This window comes from Pagrus pagrus, assembly GCF_965226575.1.
Source record: "Pagrus pagrus genome assembly, chromosome: 17".
Lineage (NCBI taxonomy): Eukaryota > Metazoa > Chordata > Actinopteri > Spariformes > Sparidae > Pagrus > Pagrus pagrus.
The window spans coordinates 2,307,664-2,326,665 of record NC_140201.1 but is presented as its reverse complement, the minus strand read 5'-3'; the positions used below and the strand labels follow the sequence as shown (position 1 = coordinate 2,326,665).

The 19,002-nt window shown below is 42.7% G+C and overlaps 1 protein-coding gene across 2 annotated transcripts; it reads right to left on the bottom strand.

The window, feature by feature from the left end:
• Positions 1–1,769: 1,769 nt before the first annotated feature.
• Positions 1,770–6,328, bottom strand: tnfrsf11b (tumor necrosis factor receptor superfamily, member 11b). Of its 2 annotated transcripts, none has more exons than XM_084378927.1 (4): positions 6,293–6,328; positions 5,505–5,907; positions 4,179–4,352; positions 1,770–3,059 (listed from the first exon to the last, which is right to left on the bottom strand). In XM_084378927.1, exons 1-4 carry the CDS (start codon positions 6,296–6,298, stop codon positions 2,722–2,724), a joined length of 921 nt encoding a protein of 306 aa, XP_084235053.1. In that variant the 5' UTR covers positions 6,299–6,328; the 3' UTR covers positions 1,770–2,721. The 2 variants fall into 2 exon arrangements, with proteins under 2 accessions (XP_084235053.1, XP_084235052.1); XM_084378926.1 differs by lacking the exon at positions 6,293–6,328 and adding an exon at positions 6,023–6,285.
• Positions 6,329–19,002: the final 12,674 nt, after the last annotated feature.

Sequence of the window (19,002 nt, the reverse complement as noted above, 5' to 3'; positions counted from 1 at the left end):
AAGGAGTTAAGTGAGACAAACAGTTTACCTCAGTCAGACAAGCAAAGACAAACTTTCCACATCTTCGTCTTCGTTGTGGTATTTTTTAGACATAAGGGCTTTTCCTGCCATCACTTATCCAGGGGATAATCACATACTGTACAAAAGAAGCACGCACGCAATGCACGTGAAGCATTGTATATATACACCGATCGGCCACAACATTACAACCACCTGCCTAATGTTGTGAAGGTTCCCCTTGTGCAGCCAAAACAGCTCTGACCTGTCAAGACATGGACTTAAGCCCTCTGAGGGAGTCAGTGGTGTCTGGCACCAGGGCGTTTTATAGTGGATCCTCTGGGTCCTGTATGTTGGGGGTGGGGCCTCCATGGAGCGGACCTGCTCCAGCACGTCTTACAGATGCTCAATCAGATTGGGATCCTGGGAATTTGGAGGCCGGGTCAACACCTCGGGCCCTTCATTGTGTTCCTCCAGCTGTTCCTGAGCAGTGTGTCAGGGCTCATTGTGCTGCTGGGGGGCCGCTGCCGTCGGGTAGTGTTGTTGTGATGAGGGGGTGTACTTGGTGAATGACAGCACCCAAGGTTTCCCAGCAGAACATCGCATTGTGATGAGATGATCAGTGTTATTCATGTCACCTGTCAGTGGTTTTGATGTGTTGGCTGAGCGGGGTATGTCTTGCTGTTTCATTGTGAGTTTTCAGCTTCACAGCTCAATTTGACGTCTCTTTGACGCTGGGCTGCGTTTGAAGTCATTTTCCCTCTCACTGACCTTCTTCTGCTCTGAGTCTGAGTGCAGCTGTCTTTGATAAGACTGAAGAAAACAAGACCCGTTATTTTGTGGAAACCAAGGTTGGACCTTTTGTTCTGTCTCGGTACAATGTGCATGTGCGTCAGCCCAAAAAGATGGCGTGTAGCTTACGGTCTGACCCAGTTAAGGGATAAGTTAACATGGACATCCAGCCGATAGGCGATGGTCGCAATTATTCTCCTCGATCAAGCTTGTCAATAAACGCTGCTTCTTAAGACATCGGGTCTCCTGGCATCTTCTCCAGCAGCTCCACATAACTCCTTCACAGTCCCCATCGACCCGATGAGGGTGCGCTGTTCTTTCACGGTGTTTAGCCGTCCCATCTGTTTCTTGTTTTTCCAGATACAAAATACGTACTGTAGTGCATCAAAACCCAGTGTGTGATCAAAGATAAACACTGGACTGGAGCGTAGCAGCCAGGAGAGAAATCAAGGTTTTGAAAGTAGTCTCTTTACTACCTTCTCCCCTGTTCACCGTCAGGCCTTCAGTATTAGGAAATGTGTTTTTCATCTTGTTGTCTGCTTGTGTTTCTTTTGTCAGTTTCCATGACCTGAAATTTGCATTGCATTGTTGGTTTATTCAGACTCACTCATGCTTTTTATTGTTGTTTAGTTGCTTTCGATCATTGCTGCCTTCCTTGGTTGTATTTGGGTCTTTTTGGAAACAACAATTTGGCTTTATCAAGATATATTTTTGTTTTTTGTGCCTTCATCTCAAACATCTTTCATCTCGGCTGTATTTTCTACTGCAGTGACTAAAAACTAAAAACTTCAGCAAAATACCTCAATGCCTCTTTTCACACAAAGATGGTTATTGAAAATGTTTTCCGAACCCCTTTTTGATTTCTTTAGCAAGATTAATGAATAATGTCCCACAAACCCCGACTTATTCAGGTATTTCTGTGTTTGTGTCCCCGGTTGCTTCAGTTTGAGGTTCTTAATAAAGAAATCGACGACCATCGATGACATTTTGCGATCATCTTTATTTGAGCGTCATTCAAAGCAGCCACACATGCAAAACTTGCATAAAACAATATTCAATCTTTATGTATAAAAATAATGCATGGCAAACACATCAGCTCCACCACTCACCACGTCTGTCCCTCTCAGGAAACAACTTACCTCTTATAAATAGCGAAATAAATTAAAGTCTCAGTGCTAACTGCAGACATAGGAAGAGGTAGATATACTGCAGGCCAACACTTTTTTATACTTGAAAGGGTAACACCTGTCTTTTTCTTTTGTTTTCTTCTTCGTTTTAAGCTTCAATCGTGCAGCTTCGCTCTCGTCTGTCTTCACTCCCAGATATAAAACATCAGATACCCAGATGCTACACATAGAAATATCTTTTGCAGCAACCTTATCATACCTTAAAGAATACAAATATATACAAAAAAGGTGCACATGTGATCGCTGTGATCTCTATGAGGAATATAAACTACTGATTTTTTTTTTGTGCACAGACTTCTTCCTCTAAAAAAAATCTTCATATTATATTAGATTATTTTATTCCTGTCAATCACCTGACCTGAAATGAAGTGTCCTCATAACATGTTGCATAGTTTATTATAACATTTTATTATTTTTTTTCCCCCCTTAAATTTAGCTCCACAGGACAGCACGTCATTTCAAGCTAGGGGACACAATCCCGTTCGGATTGTTCGGCCCAGTATGTTGAGAGAAAAAACAACAAAAACTGAAATGTACTGACAAACGGGCTAATGAATTAGCTAGATGCAGACAGAAGTAAATGAACTATTCCTCTAATTTGGGCGGTTTTCTCCATTAACTAATGCAAAAAGTACCAAAGCCTGTACTGACAGAGCATCTTGAATAGGGCAGTAGCATTTTTTCAAAGAAACGCTGGCCCAGTCAAAATCTTTGGTTCTACTACGGAGATATTTTCTACTTCAACCTACTCTGACAGTAAAACTGCTTCCACCTCATTACCCAAACACCGCTCGGCCAGATGATCATCGATCCTTCGCAGCTTGTTCTGCAGTTTTTCACTGCTGCCGGTCCCTCCTGCTTTTTTCAGCACTGCCGGAAGCTCCCGAATCTGACTCGCTGTGGCAGAAGAGACCCAAGTGTTGATTCGTTCAAGAAGATCTGAGCCGCTGAGTCCCGACGTCGCTCCAAGTCTTCTGCTGTTCTCAGACGGGAGCTTGTTCAGGATGTGACGCAGTCGCCTGCTGTGCATTTTTTGGTGAACGAAGAAGGCTGGGAGGATTTCTTTGAGGTAGTCGGCTCCGTCTGCAAGACAGGAAGAACATCAATCAGGAGCTTGTAAGGAAACATGGACAGCATTGGCTTTACAGCGCGGCAGTGACAGGACCTTCAGATACAACTCATGGAGCAGGTTTGTACAGGTTCGATACAGCAGCAGCCATTTACGACTATTTGCAGCAAAGCTTTTAAACTCGATGAAGAAACAATCTGCAGGCAGCTGACTTTCAAATCTCGATGATGTCAGAGGGTTGGTGTCAGATCTGGACAGAAGATTTCTTTCCCAAACAGCACAGTGCTTAAATTATTATTATTATGCATTACCCACTTAAAAATACACTCAGTCGTGTATATTTCCACAACAGCAAGACTTCTTGTTGGGAATTTGGATCTCTCCTTTAATAACTGAAAAAAGCCATAAAAACAAACCTAGTTTCTGTAAAAAACCTTTGGAATATATTTGGGAATAAAAGTGGAAAGTTTGGTGCTGCAGAAGTTGAGATCTCTGGGTCAGAGTCGTAAAAAATCCAGACACACACAACAAAAGAACAAAAGTCTCAGCAGGATTTGGAAAAACTTAACAAGAACCAAAAAACGTAGATCACTTCGGTCCAGTTCTCTGATCTGTGCAGCGGCTTCCTGTCTGTCAGAGAACGAGCTGTTGGTTTGTAAAGCACTGATTGGTTTCTGATCTGCTGCTACGTTATGAACCGGTCAGACCTCTGAGGGCGTCAGGTGCAGGTCTGCTTTCAGCCCCCAGAGTCAAAACTAAACATGGAGAAGCAGCGCTCAGTTATTATGCAGCACACATCTGGAACAAACTCCCAGAAAACTGCAGGTCGGCTCCAACTCTCACCTCGAGGCTGAAGACCTTTCTGTTTGCTGTCAAGGCTTTGAGCCGCACTCTGACTTTTATTCTTTAGTCTTGTCTCTTTTAAACATCTTCTATTTCAGCTTATGTCAACTTGTTTTAATCTTCCAACTAACAGATACAGTAGATACCACCAACAGCTTTTCTTGGGAAATAAATGAATAATAATAATCAGCTGCTTCCTTTAAGGTTGGAAACATGTAAATGTGAAACCGCAGGTGCTGAGGACGTTGTTCCCTTTTCGCTGTATGAACTTTACAGACCGGTGATCTCACCTGTCGATTGGCAGCTCGTGCACACGCTGTCGTGCCAGGTGTTGCCCCTCAGCAGCAGCTGTTGCCCTGCAGCGTCGCAGGCTTTGTGCTGCGTGCAGTCCTGCTCGGCGGAGGTGACGTCAGAGAAGGTGGTGTTGGAACAGTCGTGGCACACCGTGTCCTCTTGGGGTGTACCTGGAGGACACATGTGCATTTGTTTTAGAGGATTGTTGTCCTGATTACTAACACACCACTAATTACTTTAATGAAAACATCTGTTTACAACGCAACTCTGCTGCCATCCGACAGATGAAACACACTTTGGAAAAACATGAGAGAGAAATGTTCGCACTAATCAAACTGAGGATAACGACATCATCATTAAAAGATGCTGATGCATAAGTGGCCTCAGCACGGAGCATCGGCCCACTGATGTTTGTTGCAGTGTCAACAAAACAACATGTAAACACTGTAAATACAGATGTAGTTGCTGCTGTGCACCTTCAGGGGGCAGTCACCTTCAGTCTAACACATGTTTCCCTGCTGTGGTTACATCAGTTTGTTTATCATGCTGCTCACCTCGACATGTGACTCTTCCTACATTTACAACATACATCAGTGACTCATCATGACCAGCTCATCTGAAGGGGGCTCGTGTTGTTGGCGCTGTCGCCATGGCAACAGCATAGCATTAGTTAGGCTATATGCATCTGTGGAGCTCCAGGCTGATGTTTTTCACTGGACATCACAAGCAGCGTTTAGAGTTGCCAGAGGATTGGGGGACTCCTCCCGCAAAGCACTGTGGGTAATGGAGTCTTTGTCGTTTTGGACCTTAAAAGGGGTCATTGCATCATCACCTATGGGCAGTGATGGATGTAACTAAGTACATTTACTCAAGTAGGCCTACTTAAGAGTAGTTAGTTACTTAGGAGTGTTTTTCATTATCTGCTACTTTAAACTTCCCTATGCATGTTTAAATGAATTTACTTGATTTACTGCTGATTATCAGTTAAACATATATTCTAATTACTTTCATGTGTACTTTTGATACTTAAGTATATGTACTATCGGATACTTTTATCAAGTACTAATCACATGGTTGCAGTAATCTCTTTGACACGCAGCTGATGGGAATATTTGTGTCAAATGTTGAGAAAGAAAAATCAAGAAAACATTTTTTAAGACGTTACTTGTGTCATGTATTCTTGCCTGACTGAATATGTTTAAATGACACGACCCTGCAACATGACCCGTGTCACTGTGGTAATCTGGTCCCTGATCTCCCCGACGTGATGGAGCCCTCCCACCCCACCTGGAGCAGCGGCAGCAGCAGCAGCAGCAGCTTACCTCTCGTCAGGACCCCCTGGCCGGCGGGACACACGCTGTGCGGGAGGCACATGCCGTACTTCTGCTTGTAGTAATATCCCTGTTTACACTCGCACTGACAGTCGCTCTCGGGGTTGCACGCCGTCTTCTCCACCTGATTCTGGCCGCAAACTCCGCATCGCAGACATTTACCGATGTAGTTCCACAGCTCCGTGAAGGATCCCGAGGGACAAGGCGCGCACTTGCTCCTCTGCGTCGACGTGCAGCGCGCCCGGAGATACGTCCCCGGAGGACAGCGGTCACACTCCAGGGGCGCGCCGGTGATCGGGTCGGTGTCTCTGAAGGTGAGAGGCGGAGCGGCCACGCCGTCAACCAGGGCTGCGCGCAGAGTCAGCAGCAGGACCGGGAGGAGAGAGCGCAACATCTGGAAGGAAGGAGGAAACAGGAGAGTCTTGTGACGAGCCAGAAGGAAGAAAGACGAGGAAATTACGAGGAAATACAGGAAAACAACAAGGACGTGAACGCAGCTGGAGGCTCACCTGGAGCAGGTTAGTCTGAACTCTTAATCCACCTGCTCCTGAAAGTCTGAAGCTACATTCTGTCATTTTATTAAACAAAAAATCAACTCAACAATCCTCCAGAATCAGGCGAATGTTTCCATCATCAAGAAATACACTTGAGATGCCGTCAGGTCAGGTTAAATAAATCGTCCCTGAGCCGCCCTGCACAGAGACGTGTCTCTCAGCGGGACGTGTCTCTCTGCAGAGAGACGTCCCGGCATGTGTCTCCCTCCCTCCGTCCCCACCTACCATCATCACTGTGTTGTGTCTGCAGCTGCAGCGGTCTGTCAGGAGGATGGTGCCTTCTCCACCACGTCTCCTCTATTTATTAGTGACGCCCCGCGGATCAAACAAGAAGCGGGAATGCCCTTGACGCATGTCAGTGGCATTTGAGGAGTCATCTCTCCGTATTGTAATCATGGATTATTTCCAATAACTCTTGAGGGGGTGAGACAAGCTGTGCCACTTTACGCGTCAGTCAAGTGGAGGATTCCCCAGCAGAACTTATTTTACAGATGGAGGATTTTGGACCAAAACTCATCAAATTAAACTAGAGAGGAGATATTAATATTATCAGCTAACATGTCAGATAAAGTCTCGTGTTAGGATGAAGATTTGTTCATGAAATATTTCTAAACGTGTCCCTGACGCGTGTCACAGCCCTGTACATGAAGTAAATGTATAGATGCTGTTTGCTGCCTGGCTGGTGCAGGTGTTTAAATCCAGGTGTCACAGATCAACAACCGTTATTTTAATCACACATCATTTTTCTTTCAACAATTGTTGCAAGAAGTGTGTGTGTGTGTGTGTGTGTGTGTGTGTGTGTGTGTGAGAGAGAGAGAGAGAGAGAGAGAAAGTCATGAATATGGTTCACATAGTGAAGTGATAAATACAAATATATCGGAAATACCCCAGACTACCTTTACAAATCCGGTGATTTTAGGAGTTGTTGCATCACGAGGAGAAACTTAATCAACGCTGTGAAGCGGCTGCGACACATTTTAAGTCGTTGGTGTCTTCTTGTAAATTCGGCATTAAGTACAAAACATTAAGATGCTTCTTTCCTTGTAAAAAGTGCCAGTTTCTTCGCGGCATCGCTCTAAAAGCCTGTTATGTCATTTTGCCACACTCCCTTGAGAAAATGAAACTCAAACTTGAACCTGTTGCGTTAGGAGAAACTGTGCAAACGCTGCCTACATCACATTCTTAACTATTTGGGGCTACTTGATCATTCAGCAAACGTTATACATGAAGAAATGATTTTTTTTGTGTGAAAAACATCCGTTTGTCTTTAATGATGTCTGTGTAGTCCTATATTTTCATATAGTGAGGTCAGCCATTGTATTATTCATCTACTTTCGTCCTGACGTTGGGGGGATAGAGACCCGCACAAAGCTCATATTATGACTCCAGCCCTGTTTAAATCACATACTGTACGAGGGGCTTCCCATTCATACAGACTGTCAGGTGCTCACAGCTCCTTTCTGTTGCACTTTGACTCTCCATCAAATAAATGAAAGGAAAAGATGCCAAGTTGTACAACAGGATTAACAAAAGAAGAAGTTCTGGTCAAACCTGCAGGGGCACCCACTGTTGGCATAATTAGATCAGGGTAGTTCAAAGTGCTGTATCATAGGCAGACGAATGAAACAGGTCCATGATGTTGCCTATGAAGCACTTAGACTCAGCTAACTAAGATTATTATAAAACCAAGTCCATAACAGGAAATTACGCCCTAACAAGGAAAAGAAACGCCAAAACCTGATTAAATAATATAAATAAATACACACCAGACAAAGATTATTCATCTGTTACAAGGTGCGGTACCACATCACCCCATCGCTCTAAAAACCCAGCCTACATTCGGTCACATAGCTCACGCTAAGAGAATGTTATTCTTTTGAAATATTGGAAACATGGACCCCAGATGACATCAAAATGGGCGTGACAGGGAAGTGTCTTTGCTTTCCAAGTCACTGAAGTCTGGCCAGGAGAGTGATGCAAGTTGTAATCATCTCATTTGGGTGATGGAGCAACAGAGTAGAACACCAAACAATGGCGAAACAATTCAATTATTTCCTCAAAATTATGTTTTAAAACCATGTTTGTGAGAAGAAGAAGCAAATCAAACTGAAAAAATAGAGCGCATACCTCCGCCAAGGCCAAACAGTTCACTTTAGATGAATCAAGCTTACTTATATATCAAACCCCAAAGCCGTGTGCCACTTTAAATGTTAAACCCATCAAGATCCATATAATACTCCCTGAGAAACCAGTGACAGTGAGGGAAACGTTCCTGGATCCGTCGCTTTATCAGGATACGCACCAGAAGTTAACCGGGTCTATTCTGGGCCGAGACCCATCCTTCACCCAAGTTCAGTGAAAATCTGTTCAGGAGTTTTTGTGTAATCCTGCCTACAAACCAACAAATGGACAATTGATTTAATCTGATTTGAATTGTTCGTTTTTTTCTGTTTTCTTACATACTCTCATTTTTTAAATCATAAAATCTAATAACAACAACCATTCTTTTGACTTTAATCTGTTTTCTAGGTCTTGAAAAGTGCTCTCTATATGAAGTATTATTAACATTAGCATGTACCTTTAACACACTGTAACTGTCTCATTTAACCCTTTAAAGGTAAGCTCATCTCCTCACCTCCATGCCGATGAAAAGTCAGGTTGAGTGTCGTAGACAACAAAGCGTTTAAAAGAATAGAAAGAATGTCCTTTATACAATCGCGGTGAACCTCGCCACCATGATGCTATCACCCGTTACCTATAAACCTGTTTACCTGTGGAATGATCCAGACAGGTGTTGTGCAGCGGTCTGTTGCTCCTGTTGGAAACACAAATTCAGAATAAACATATATTTATGATGAGGTTGAGTTAATATCAAAAAGGAAATGATCACGTTCTGTTTTATTCATGTTTTGCACCACTTTTTTGGGATGTACATGTAAACTGCTTATCTTCTTCCAACATGGACGACAGATATACACACACTAAGATTTTATTTTTTAAAAAATGCTTGTTCTTTTCACTTGTGAAATTTAAATCAGAACTTTTTAAAAAGCATCGAACAAGAGATGGTGGGACACTGAACAGCATGATCACAAACAAAAGTACCATAATGTTGTCGCAGGATTGTTTCCCTGTCCTTTGTTTCAGCGAGAAAGTCTTTTTCCTCCGTTCAGCATCCGTCCACGCTCTCTACGCGCACCAGCTACACGTCACTACATGTCCGGACATGACGCGACGTGGGTTTGATTTGTTCCACAGCACTGCTGACTCATCTGTTCATTGATTCTTACTATTGACCCCCGGCCACCTGCTCAGGTCTGTTTATGTTCAGTTCATGACACCTAGTGGACAAATGATACCACTGCTTTTTTTGTTCTCCTTTAATAACTTCAGTTCATTATAAAATAACTGAAATGGATTTGTGTGACAGGACCTCCTGCTCTTAAAGCTGCCACAAACCTTCATAATTTGATTTCCTGTTCCTGTTTGAATGATCAGAGTAGATCTATGGTGAGTTTACAGGTGATCAACAGCAGTGATTGGAGGGTTGTTATGTAACATCAGTGGCTCAGCAGACAAACTTTGGCTTCATTGTTGGTAAGTCTGGAGAAACTAGATAAAATGTCTGAAACACTAAAACATTAATTATACAAAATAAACACAAGATCACATTACGTTTTAGAGTCTTTTAAGGAACAAAATGAAAACTCAGTCATCATCTCCTCCCTCCATGCTGATGGGAAGACAGGCGAGGTTTTGTAGTCCGACAAACATTTCTGGACTTGTTTTAAAACTTAAGAAACAACCAAAAAACACAAAATGGTGGTGCTCGTGCACCTGTTTCAGACAGGCTGCACGCTAATGCTCTTAGCTTTGCAGCCACAGTGAAGATTTGAGGGTATAAATAACATCTTTTCAAATCAAGTTTGGACCTCTGGGCTCCTGTAGTGTCAAAACAAGTCATTTTGGGGATGAACAGCTCCCTTTAATAACCTGCTAATATACAAGATGTCCACAGGTAAGATATTAAATGAGGTTTGGTTAAAATTGTCAGGTCTGTGAAATCTCTGCTGCTGAGGATTATGAGCAAAAGGAGGAAATAAAGTGTAAAGCAAATAAATTGAGTTGTTTTAAAAATGCAAGAACAATTTTTATTCAATCTTTACTGATAGACATTTAAAAGAACATTGAAAGCTGACGTTCTGCAAACACAGAAAATAAGAAACTGCACCGTGTCCTGATTCTGTGACTGTGCCTGATCACTTCGGCTCCACTGTGAACAACATTTTTGTGAGTAATATGAAGCATTGTTAGCTGCAGAGTCCGTTTATCTCCTCTGATTAATCCTGAAAGGTTCTGGCTGCTCCACAAGACGTGTTGTCGTCCACTCAGCGCGAAGGATCGCATCCAAGATCAGGATGCAGTGAGCCTTCCAGACATAAACCCATGTGTTTAAAGTGGATAACAAGGTATTTTTATCATCTGCACTTATTCTGTTATCCTGTGAGTAACAACACCGTCACTTTTTCTGGGAAAGTATAATCATATCATTTGCGATCACAGCACACAGAGGCTAATTACTTTACTTTGTTTTAAACTGTGGTACGCCTCTCGTGAGGATGTGAGAGGTTTTTTAGGATTTTATCCTCGGTAGATAAATTTGTCTGCGAGGCAGAAATATGTTCTCAATTTGGTGACAATGAGTAGTCGATCAAAAACCCATTTGACCGCCTGACTAATCTTGCAAACTTGATTCACATACAACTACAGATTTTTTCTTTGTGACTTGTCAAAAGATGCTCAGAAGAGTAAACAGGAAGGGGAAACGGTGTGGTTGGAATAAAATCATCAAAGAAAGTGGATCATGATTAATTCAAAAACACACGAAATTAGATGAATTTCTTTTGGATCGAGCAGTGACAATCAGTTACATGCTGTCCTGGGCGACGTCGCAAACAGAAAACTAAGAAAAGTGAGAGGAAAGCTAAAAGCAGGTGTTTTCAGACCATTTTTATTGTATCCGAGCTGTGAACGATTTCCCATTTTAGGAGACTTTCTTAGCTCCAACTAAAGTAGGTGCTCTTCCAGCACCACAGGAAGTTTGAGTGAAGATTAGGCGACGTGCCGGCAACCACCATTTTAAAAACCTATTAACTGTGTAAACAATAAACAACACAGCACAAACAGCTCGTAAAGAGAAAGATGTGGGGAAAAAGACAAACGGGCCGACAGCGACTCGTCACAGCAAAACATCAAGTGAAAGTGAACAGAAGCTCAGAGGTGGTAAAAGTCCTCACGTCCTCTTCACAGCAGACTCTGGTACAAGTAGAAGTACTGATTCAGCTTCTTTACTCCAGTAAAAGTAATCGAGTACAGGCTCTGAAATGTACTCAGAGTATCAGAGTAAAAAGTCTCCCTCTGAAGGACATTTGTGGTCAAAGCTAACTGAAGCTCACGTCATATTAATATAATTCAAAGACTATTAAAGTTAAAGGTAGAGTCAGTAGGATTTGTCCCAGCTGTTCCTGAACGCACCACAAAGATAGTTGATAGTTGAGTCTCATTTCCAGGACGTCAAATAGCCACATGTTGGGTTGGTAAAGCGTCCCGAGCAGCAACAAAGAGAGAGGATGAGAGCAGACAGTCACAAAGGCAGGAAGTGGGACTCTTAATCTTAACCAGTGAAACAAAGAAAACACAACCGAAGACGCTGGACGGGGCGCGACGATACGCTTCAGTCCAGATTAGAAGAGTGTGAGAAACACGTCATTTCCACCCAAACGTTCAGACTTTTCATAGAACATTTTGTTTCCGTCTGCAGATCAGGCAAATCATCCCGCTGTCATATGAGCTGTTTTGAAAGGCATCGTTTCTGAGCAACACTACGGCCTGGACTTCATCGTCTGTCCATCTGTTGTTTCTTCTGTAAATCCTTGTTGACGTGTCGAGACACAATGAACAAACAACAACACTGGTTTGTGGCTGCAGATTTTTAAAAATGCTGACTGTAATAAAGGCCACAGGCCCTTCAGAAATGTTCAGCGCTGCAAAAAAACCCACATTTCTTGTGCTTTTGGAAGATACTGCCCCCCTCGAGACAGGCAGCAATTCAATCAGTTCAATATTAATACAGACAACAACTATAATATATCATATAGACAAATTAACAGGATAAAGCTTCACACAATCAAAGTCAAAACCTCTCCAGTACACTTCTTCGACGCGTCTTATTTTTGAGTCAACATCTAAACCAATCAGCTCTTTGATCAGGCGACAGCCACACATTTCCCATCATGGCCTCAGTCTCAAGAGCAACGTTCACATGAAGGCGATGGCTCGGGATTCGTTCAGCAAATGAGTCCTTGACCCAGGAATTTAACGAGTTCCTCCAAAGGTTCCTCGTCTCCGGGGGAAAGTTCCTGCAGTCCAAACGAGGCTTGAGAGTGCCAAGACCCAGCTCGCCAGATGTAGAAGTAACTCCTTGTCAGATAAAAAGGACCCGTGGAAGCTGCTCAAATCAGACAAACAAATAATCAAAATGTGGACTGAATAGGAGCAAAATAAAACCTCACTGCTAATATGCAATCAGTGGTCGGGAAATGTACTCGGCCCAGTCTCCAGGTAAAAAGCCTGAACATCTATAGGCTGCAACAACAAGCGACTCGACGGAGAGCTGCTCATACGAACACCCAGTTTTACAGATGTTCCAGTGATTTACGGTCCCATTTGATTCTGCTTCAGCAGCTGGTTCTGATCGCTCAGCCAGCGGACCACACACACCCGACTCTGCATAGTAAAGTGACACTAGAAGAGGACGGAGAGACGGATTGGGCAATCTTCAGCTGCGAAGCGAGTACATCTTAGACAATTTAAGAGGTAGGCTTCAATTTTGTTTTGAAACCTAAAAGTTTTAACACTAATAATAAATTTGAAGGAGCACCCACAGCGATGACAAAGGAGTCATTAAACTGTCTCAGTCATGGAGCAATCCAACAAAACACCCAGTAAAGTCAAATTACTGCTGGTTGCTCAATAATCTCCTCTTTCTCTTTCGTCTTTAAGAGAAAATAATCCGCACCACACTTCTTCATTTGTCTAATAAAACCACCCGTGGTCCTGGGGGAAGAGCAGCGGTTGCCACAATAACGGCGAGGTAGCATCCAAATAAACGATGACCCAACTGAGCCGACGATGACGTTTGCGGACAAGAATTCCCTTCGGCAATGCTGAGAAATGTCGTGACATGTTTTTTCGTATACGAGAGAAGAGAAGGCTGTTTGCATCATCTACTCACTGTGACTCCCCGTCGCCGTGGCAACAGTGGTCATATTTTCTGTGATTTTTAGTTTTTTCTCAGATAACGATTTTGTTTTGTACTGACGAGACGCTTGTTTCTAAGAAGAGGATATAAATCTGGGTGATTTGTTTGCCTTCACCTCCCCGAAACTTTCACTCACACATGTGTTCGCTGCACTTGTGGTGACAGATGGTTGTGAAAACTGGCCACAAACCAAAACTATGAGGACTCATGTCTTCCTCTGAGTCAGAGAGGCAACAGGATGTCATGGTGACCCATTAAATAGCTCAGGAGGCCTTAAATATCTGAACCAGACTTTATGGGAATTTGCCACATATTATTGAGATGCTTCACTCAAAACATAAAATATAAACATCTGCACGTGACACATCTTTATATCTTAACGACTGAATAACTCCCAAAACATCCCCGCTGCTGAAACATCAGGACCTTCGTCGTACGCACGCAGTTTGGTTCGGTTGATCGCACAGAAAAAGTTGAAATACAAGTCGAAAATTGCGTCTCACAGTTTTAGCCGGCCTCTTGTGCTTCGGCGGCTGGTTGATGACTTGAATTATGTTAGGTTGGTAACAACTTCACGATATTGATATGATACATGTACCAGTTACGTATGCGGTCACTTCAGAAACTCAACTTTAACGTTACACTGCAGGGATGGCCGAGAGCGTGGGCTGGTGCAGCTCACACGGCTCCCCTGACCGGGTCTGATGGACCAGAAGAGTCGACTTTATCCTCGACATTTCAATTTTTTTCTGCAAATGTAAAAAAAAACCAACTTCCTCTTCGCACTGTTTTTCTCAGCCCTGGTGCTGATACTCTTACATAAGTCTACGATGGGGAAGTGAAATCTGATAGATGTGACTGGATCACCGGTCAGTATTTGTTTTCCTGATAGATTTCAGGGCCAGTGGCTGACAAAAGTCACAGTCCTGATGATGCCACTGATCTGTAGCCAGTACTTTGTGCAATAAACATTCAATTCATAATGTTGTGTAATAAAAAAAACAGACACGTTTTAAGAACAGCTCAGACTTTGACCAAGTGCATCAGGTTTAACAGGTGTGTCACGGTTTACAGCTGCTGCTCTCATTTGTACGCTCATTTCCAGGCGGTGAAAGCTTCCCAGTAAACACCTGCTGATGTGACTGAAAGGTTTTCTACGCAAATGGAAACATTTATATTTAAATAAAGGTGAACTCAAGAGATTAAAGTAACTCTGGCTTACATCATCTCCAAATAAACAGCAGACAAGTGGAGCCTCACATGTAAATAAAACAGACGGCGCCCGCGAGGCTTTCAAAGAACTTATCTGAGTATTTACTACTCATGTGTTTGTCCTACTGCACTTGACCTCGCTAACCGATAGCGTGTGTTTGAGCCTTTTATAGCTGTTGTGCGAGCAGCATGTGTGTGTTTACCAGACATAGTGTGATTAGTAAAGCCCGACTTGTACTGGTGACCTGAGGGAAACGAGTCGTTCAGTGAGGCGGGAAACATCTTTTTCCTTTTTAAAAAACAGGTTGACTGAACAAACAAAGTGTGGGAAGGTCTGATGCAGTGAGGTGAAAATATTTACAGAGTGGAGGTTAAAGTCAGAGCCAGAGTTTAAAAAACATCAGTGACTGAGGTAGCATCAGATAACAGATGTAGTAGAGCGTGTGGAAGCCCAAGAGGGACAAAGAAAGTAAATAAATAACGTGAATTTTGTGTTGTCGTTTGTCAAATCCCAAAAAAAAGTCATGTGAATTAAGGAAGTAAATAAATAAAGAATTAAATAAATGCAGAGAGTCATTTGAAAACAAATTAGGGGAATTATAAAAAGGGAGATTAAAAAAAAATAGTAATAATACATGATAAACAAACATAGTTTTATATATAGTGCTGAAGTGATTAGTCAGTTAATCTGATCAGATTCGGCACTTAGAACTGAATAAGGAAACAAAAGAAATACAGATATATAACAAAATGTGTTAATGTGTGTGTGTGTGTGTGTGTGTGTGTCGTGTTTAGGGGCGACCGAGAGGGCAAAATGATGAAAATCACAGAACCTGTTGCCTGACAGATGATAATTTAGCTTTTGACGTTGCTTCTGCTCGTACTTTTTCACATTTTGCAGTGGCACTCTCCAGGACCTGTGTGTGTAAAATGTAGTGGACTTACCCTTCAAGCCGCATGACGGGGTTACAATGAAGGGATGACATCGCTGTACGCTCATATGTGGTTTGCACCTGTGGCTGTCTCATCTCCATTAAGGGTGATGGAAAAACCGAGCGTCTCACGATGAGGATGCAAAAAAGCAGCCTGCCGTCTGGTCTGTCTGATTCACACACCCACTCCGACACAGTCCCAACAACATGAGCCACTGTGCTGGAACCCTCCGACCAGGAAAATGAGTCACAAAACAGAAAGGCTGAACCGGAGTCATCTTCATTTGTAACGTCAAGTCAAATGGGTTGGTATTGTTTTCACCTCTGTGAAGTGTGTGTGTGTGTGTGTGTGTGTGTCGTCATGGTAATTGTATTGGGAACTACTGTACCACAGAAACTGTTACCATGCCGGGAGGAAAATAAAGGCGGAAAAAAGGCAGTGGGTGTATTCTGAGTAAGGGAGCCGGAAGGAGATGGGTAGGAAGTGGGAAGGGGACCACTGTCCCTGCACTTGACGAGCCTGGTCCACACTTGTTTCAAGTTGCAGATCGCTGTAACCCTGTTCCCATCGTTCACTGCCTGACTCTTACCCTAACCAATCCCAAAACGTCTGCACAGCTGTCACAGCGGGTGTGATCCCATCACAAGATGGTCTCTAGCTTCTCCTCTGGGCGTTAGTTTCTGTTTTAGATGACTTATTAGTCCCAACATCCACCCCGACCACCTGCCTGCAACTTCTGTGCTGTACACAATCTAACTGGGGAAACAAATTAGTGCTTTATAAAGAGAAATTTCCAGGAGCAGGGTTGGTGGAGATCACAACTGAGAAACAAACATTACTGAAGCATGAAACACGGGTCTTTTATGTAGAAGTGTTCAGTGATGTAGGCGAATGACAATGATCATTACAGCTGTGCACACACACACACACACACACACACACACACACACACACGTCTTGCAGACGTCAGAGCGAGTTACGTTGGAAAGACGTATGGAGAGCGTTTGCTTCTTGGGAAGACGTTGGCGACGCCTCGTACGTTGTTCCAACGTAGCTTCTATTCGTTGTGCAAGATGTATGTGTGCTATCTGGGCCGTGTTTAGCTGATATGCTTTAATGTTTAAGTTCACTATCAGCAAGTTAGCATGCTAACATTAGCAGAAAGCACAGCTGAGACTTAATGTCATTAGTTTGGTCTTGCTGGATTTGCAAGATCATGTGAGCTTGCAATTTATCCGGTGTCAATCATTGTCCTGTGGGACTCAGCCAGCTGTGGTATGAGATAAGTGACTGCTGGTCTGTTATCTCTGTTTACGTCATTGAAAGAAGAGCAAAGAACTTTCCTCGATGGAAAACGTGTCTTGGCTCTTCTCTGCGATGGCGCTCTCCTACTGTTGATCTGATCGGTTGAAGTCGGCCCGTGATAGTTGGTGACGTTCATCTTATCATCTGAAAAGTATTTCTTGCAAGTGCCTGCCCTTTTTTAAAACATATTTTCCAAGATTCAATCAATCTGGCACCTTTTCATTAGTCCTAAACCAAAGTACTGGACAAATGTGACATTTGACCTGATGGTGGCGCTAGAGGAAACGTCAAATGATCACCAAAGTCATGAGGTTGGCTTATCCAACAGGGTGTTTCCCTCCTCTGAGCAGGGCTGGTTCACTGAATGGAGCCAGTGTGTCAGACTTTAATACACTGGTCAGAGTGTGAGTTTCACTTTGAGACTGGAAGTTAATGCTTGGCAAGTGAAGACTGTTGCCTCTTTATGCAAAATGTTTCACTTTGGATTGATTTTTCAGATGAAAGACTTCCTCCCAGGCACCTGCAGGCCGCCTTTCATTCCTCTAATTTAACTCTGATGGAGTTTAGCAGCCCACGCCAGGGAACAGAGAACAGCATGACTTTGTGCTGGAAGTCTGGCTCATGTCTCACTTCGCTGGAGGATTGCAAGAAATCCACTTCAGGTACTTGGAGCAAAGTCTGCTGAGCTCACATCACGTCACTCTCTCAGCCACACTGTCCAATGCACCTCTTTACAGCATGTACTGCTCACCTAAAACCTCTGGATGCTTTCCATGTCTGTCAATACGCTTCGAGAGAACCTTTCGTTTAACTGGAAAAACACCTTACCTGGAAATGTGTTCACTGACTTGGCAGTACAGCTCATTTCATGGGCCTGTACAAAATAATGGGTTGCTGTAGAAATCCATTTAATGCAAGTCTATTTCTGTCCATGCATCATCATAAATATACACATCATGAAAACTAGATGAGAGCAGGCATCAGTCAGAGGGGCCGGGCCACCTTTTAAGGGGAAATCCAGCATTGTGATAACGCTGGTGCGAAATTAAACACAACTAGCTGTGTTGCATTTTGCAGGTCCAACAATAACAAACACCAGTTTGTGACTGTGTTTACTTCCCTAAAGAACAGAGAACAGCAGGAGAAGAGCTCTGTGGCTCGAGGTGACTGAGTAAATGATGTGTGTTGATTGTGCCTGTAAATCGAAGTGAGTCAGAAAAGAGTGATGAGTTTTTTACCAGGAATAAAATACGACCCGGCCATAAAACACCTGTTTTTTGAATGGAGTTTGGTTACAGTAATGTCACATTGCACAGACCTTAAAAACACAAAATAAAATGTCTTAATGGCAGAAAAAGTGACATGTAACAGAAAGATTTCACTCAGTAAAGGTAGTTGTGTGCGTCAGACTCTCATTTCCAATTTTTCCTTTGATTTTTTCTTTATAATGATGCTTTTTACGACACATCGATGTTTGTTGTTATCCAGCGACCTCTAGTGGCTGTAGTAATTATGACCAATCATTGGCTTCATATAGGCAATCATGTTATTTTAATAAATGTCTAATGTTTTATGAATGTTTATTAGCGAGTTTCTATTTTTGACATGCTGTTTGTGCGTCCGTTCTGTTTTTTAGTAATAAAAAATAGAATGTAATAAGTAAAAAATAATTCCGATATCGATCTATCGGGAGATTTGCACACATTTTTTTGCAACAAAGGCAGAATAATTAAATTTAACGCGCTTCATCGTCTAAAATCAGACATCGGTGCAAAGAAACTAAACTTCACTGGGATTGTTATAATCATAAATTGGCTCAAAAATAAAGCTCTCATGAAAATGACTTTTGATCCACCCAGTGTGTTTACACTACAGTACAACCTGTTTGTCTGGGTGTCAAAGTGATAACAGAGATGTTAAATAAGATGACACATCCTAATTATCGAGACTTAACGACCAATTAAAAACCTGTTTTTTCCATTCAGCATAAAATCCCCCTTTATCTCGAAATGTGCATCAGCGAGACTTGTTTTTCCAGAACTGCGTCACTATTTAATTAAAATTATGTCTAAAGTTAGCCTCTTATCAGCAGATCACAGGCAGTGTTCTGACTAATGAAGGATGTGAATCAGCCAAGACACTGACATAAATTATGTTTGTACTA

What these genes read in the sequence shown, in the direction of transcription:
- tnfrsf11b (XM_084378926.1), bottom strand. Translation starts at nt 6,088, where the DNA reads ATGACAGAATGTAGCTTCAGACTTTCAGGAGCAGGTGGATTAAGAGTT. An exon ending in TTCAGACTAACCTGCTCCAG is followed by an intron (nt 5,908 to 6,022) that starts GTGAGCCTCCAG and finishes CCTTCCTTCCAG; the next exon opens with ATGTTGCGCTCTCTCCTCCC. An exon ending in CACGAGCTGCCAATCGACAG is followed by an intron (nt 3,060 to 4,178) that starts GTGAGATCACCG and finishes CCTGTCTTGCAG; the next exon opens with ACGGAGCCGACTACCTCAAA.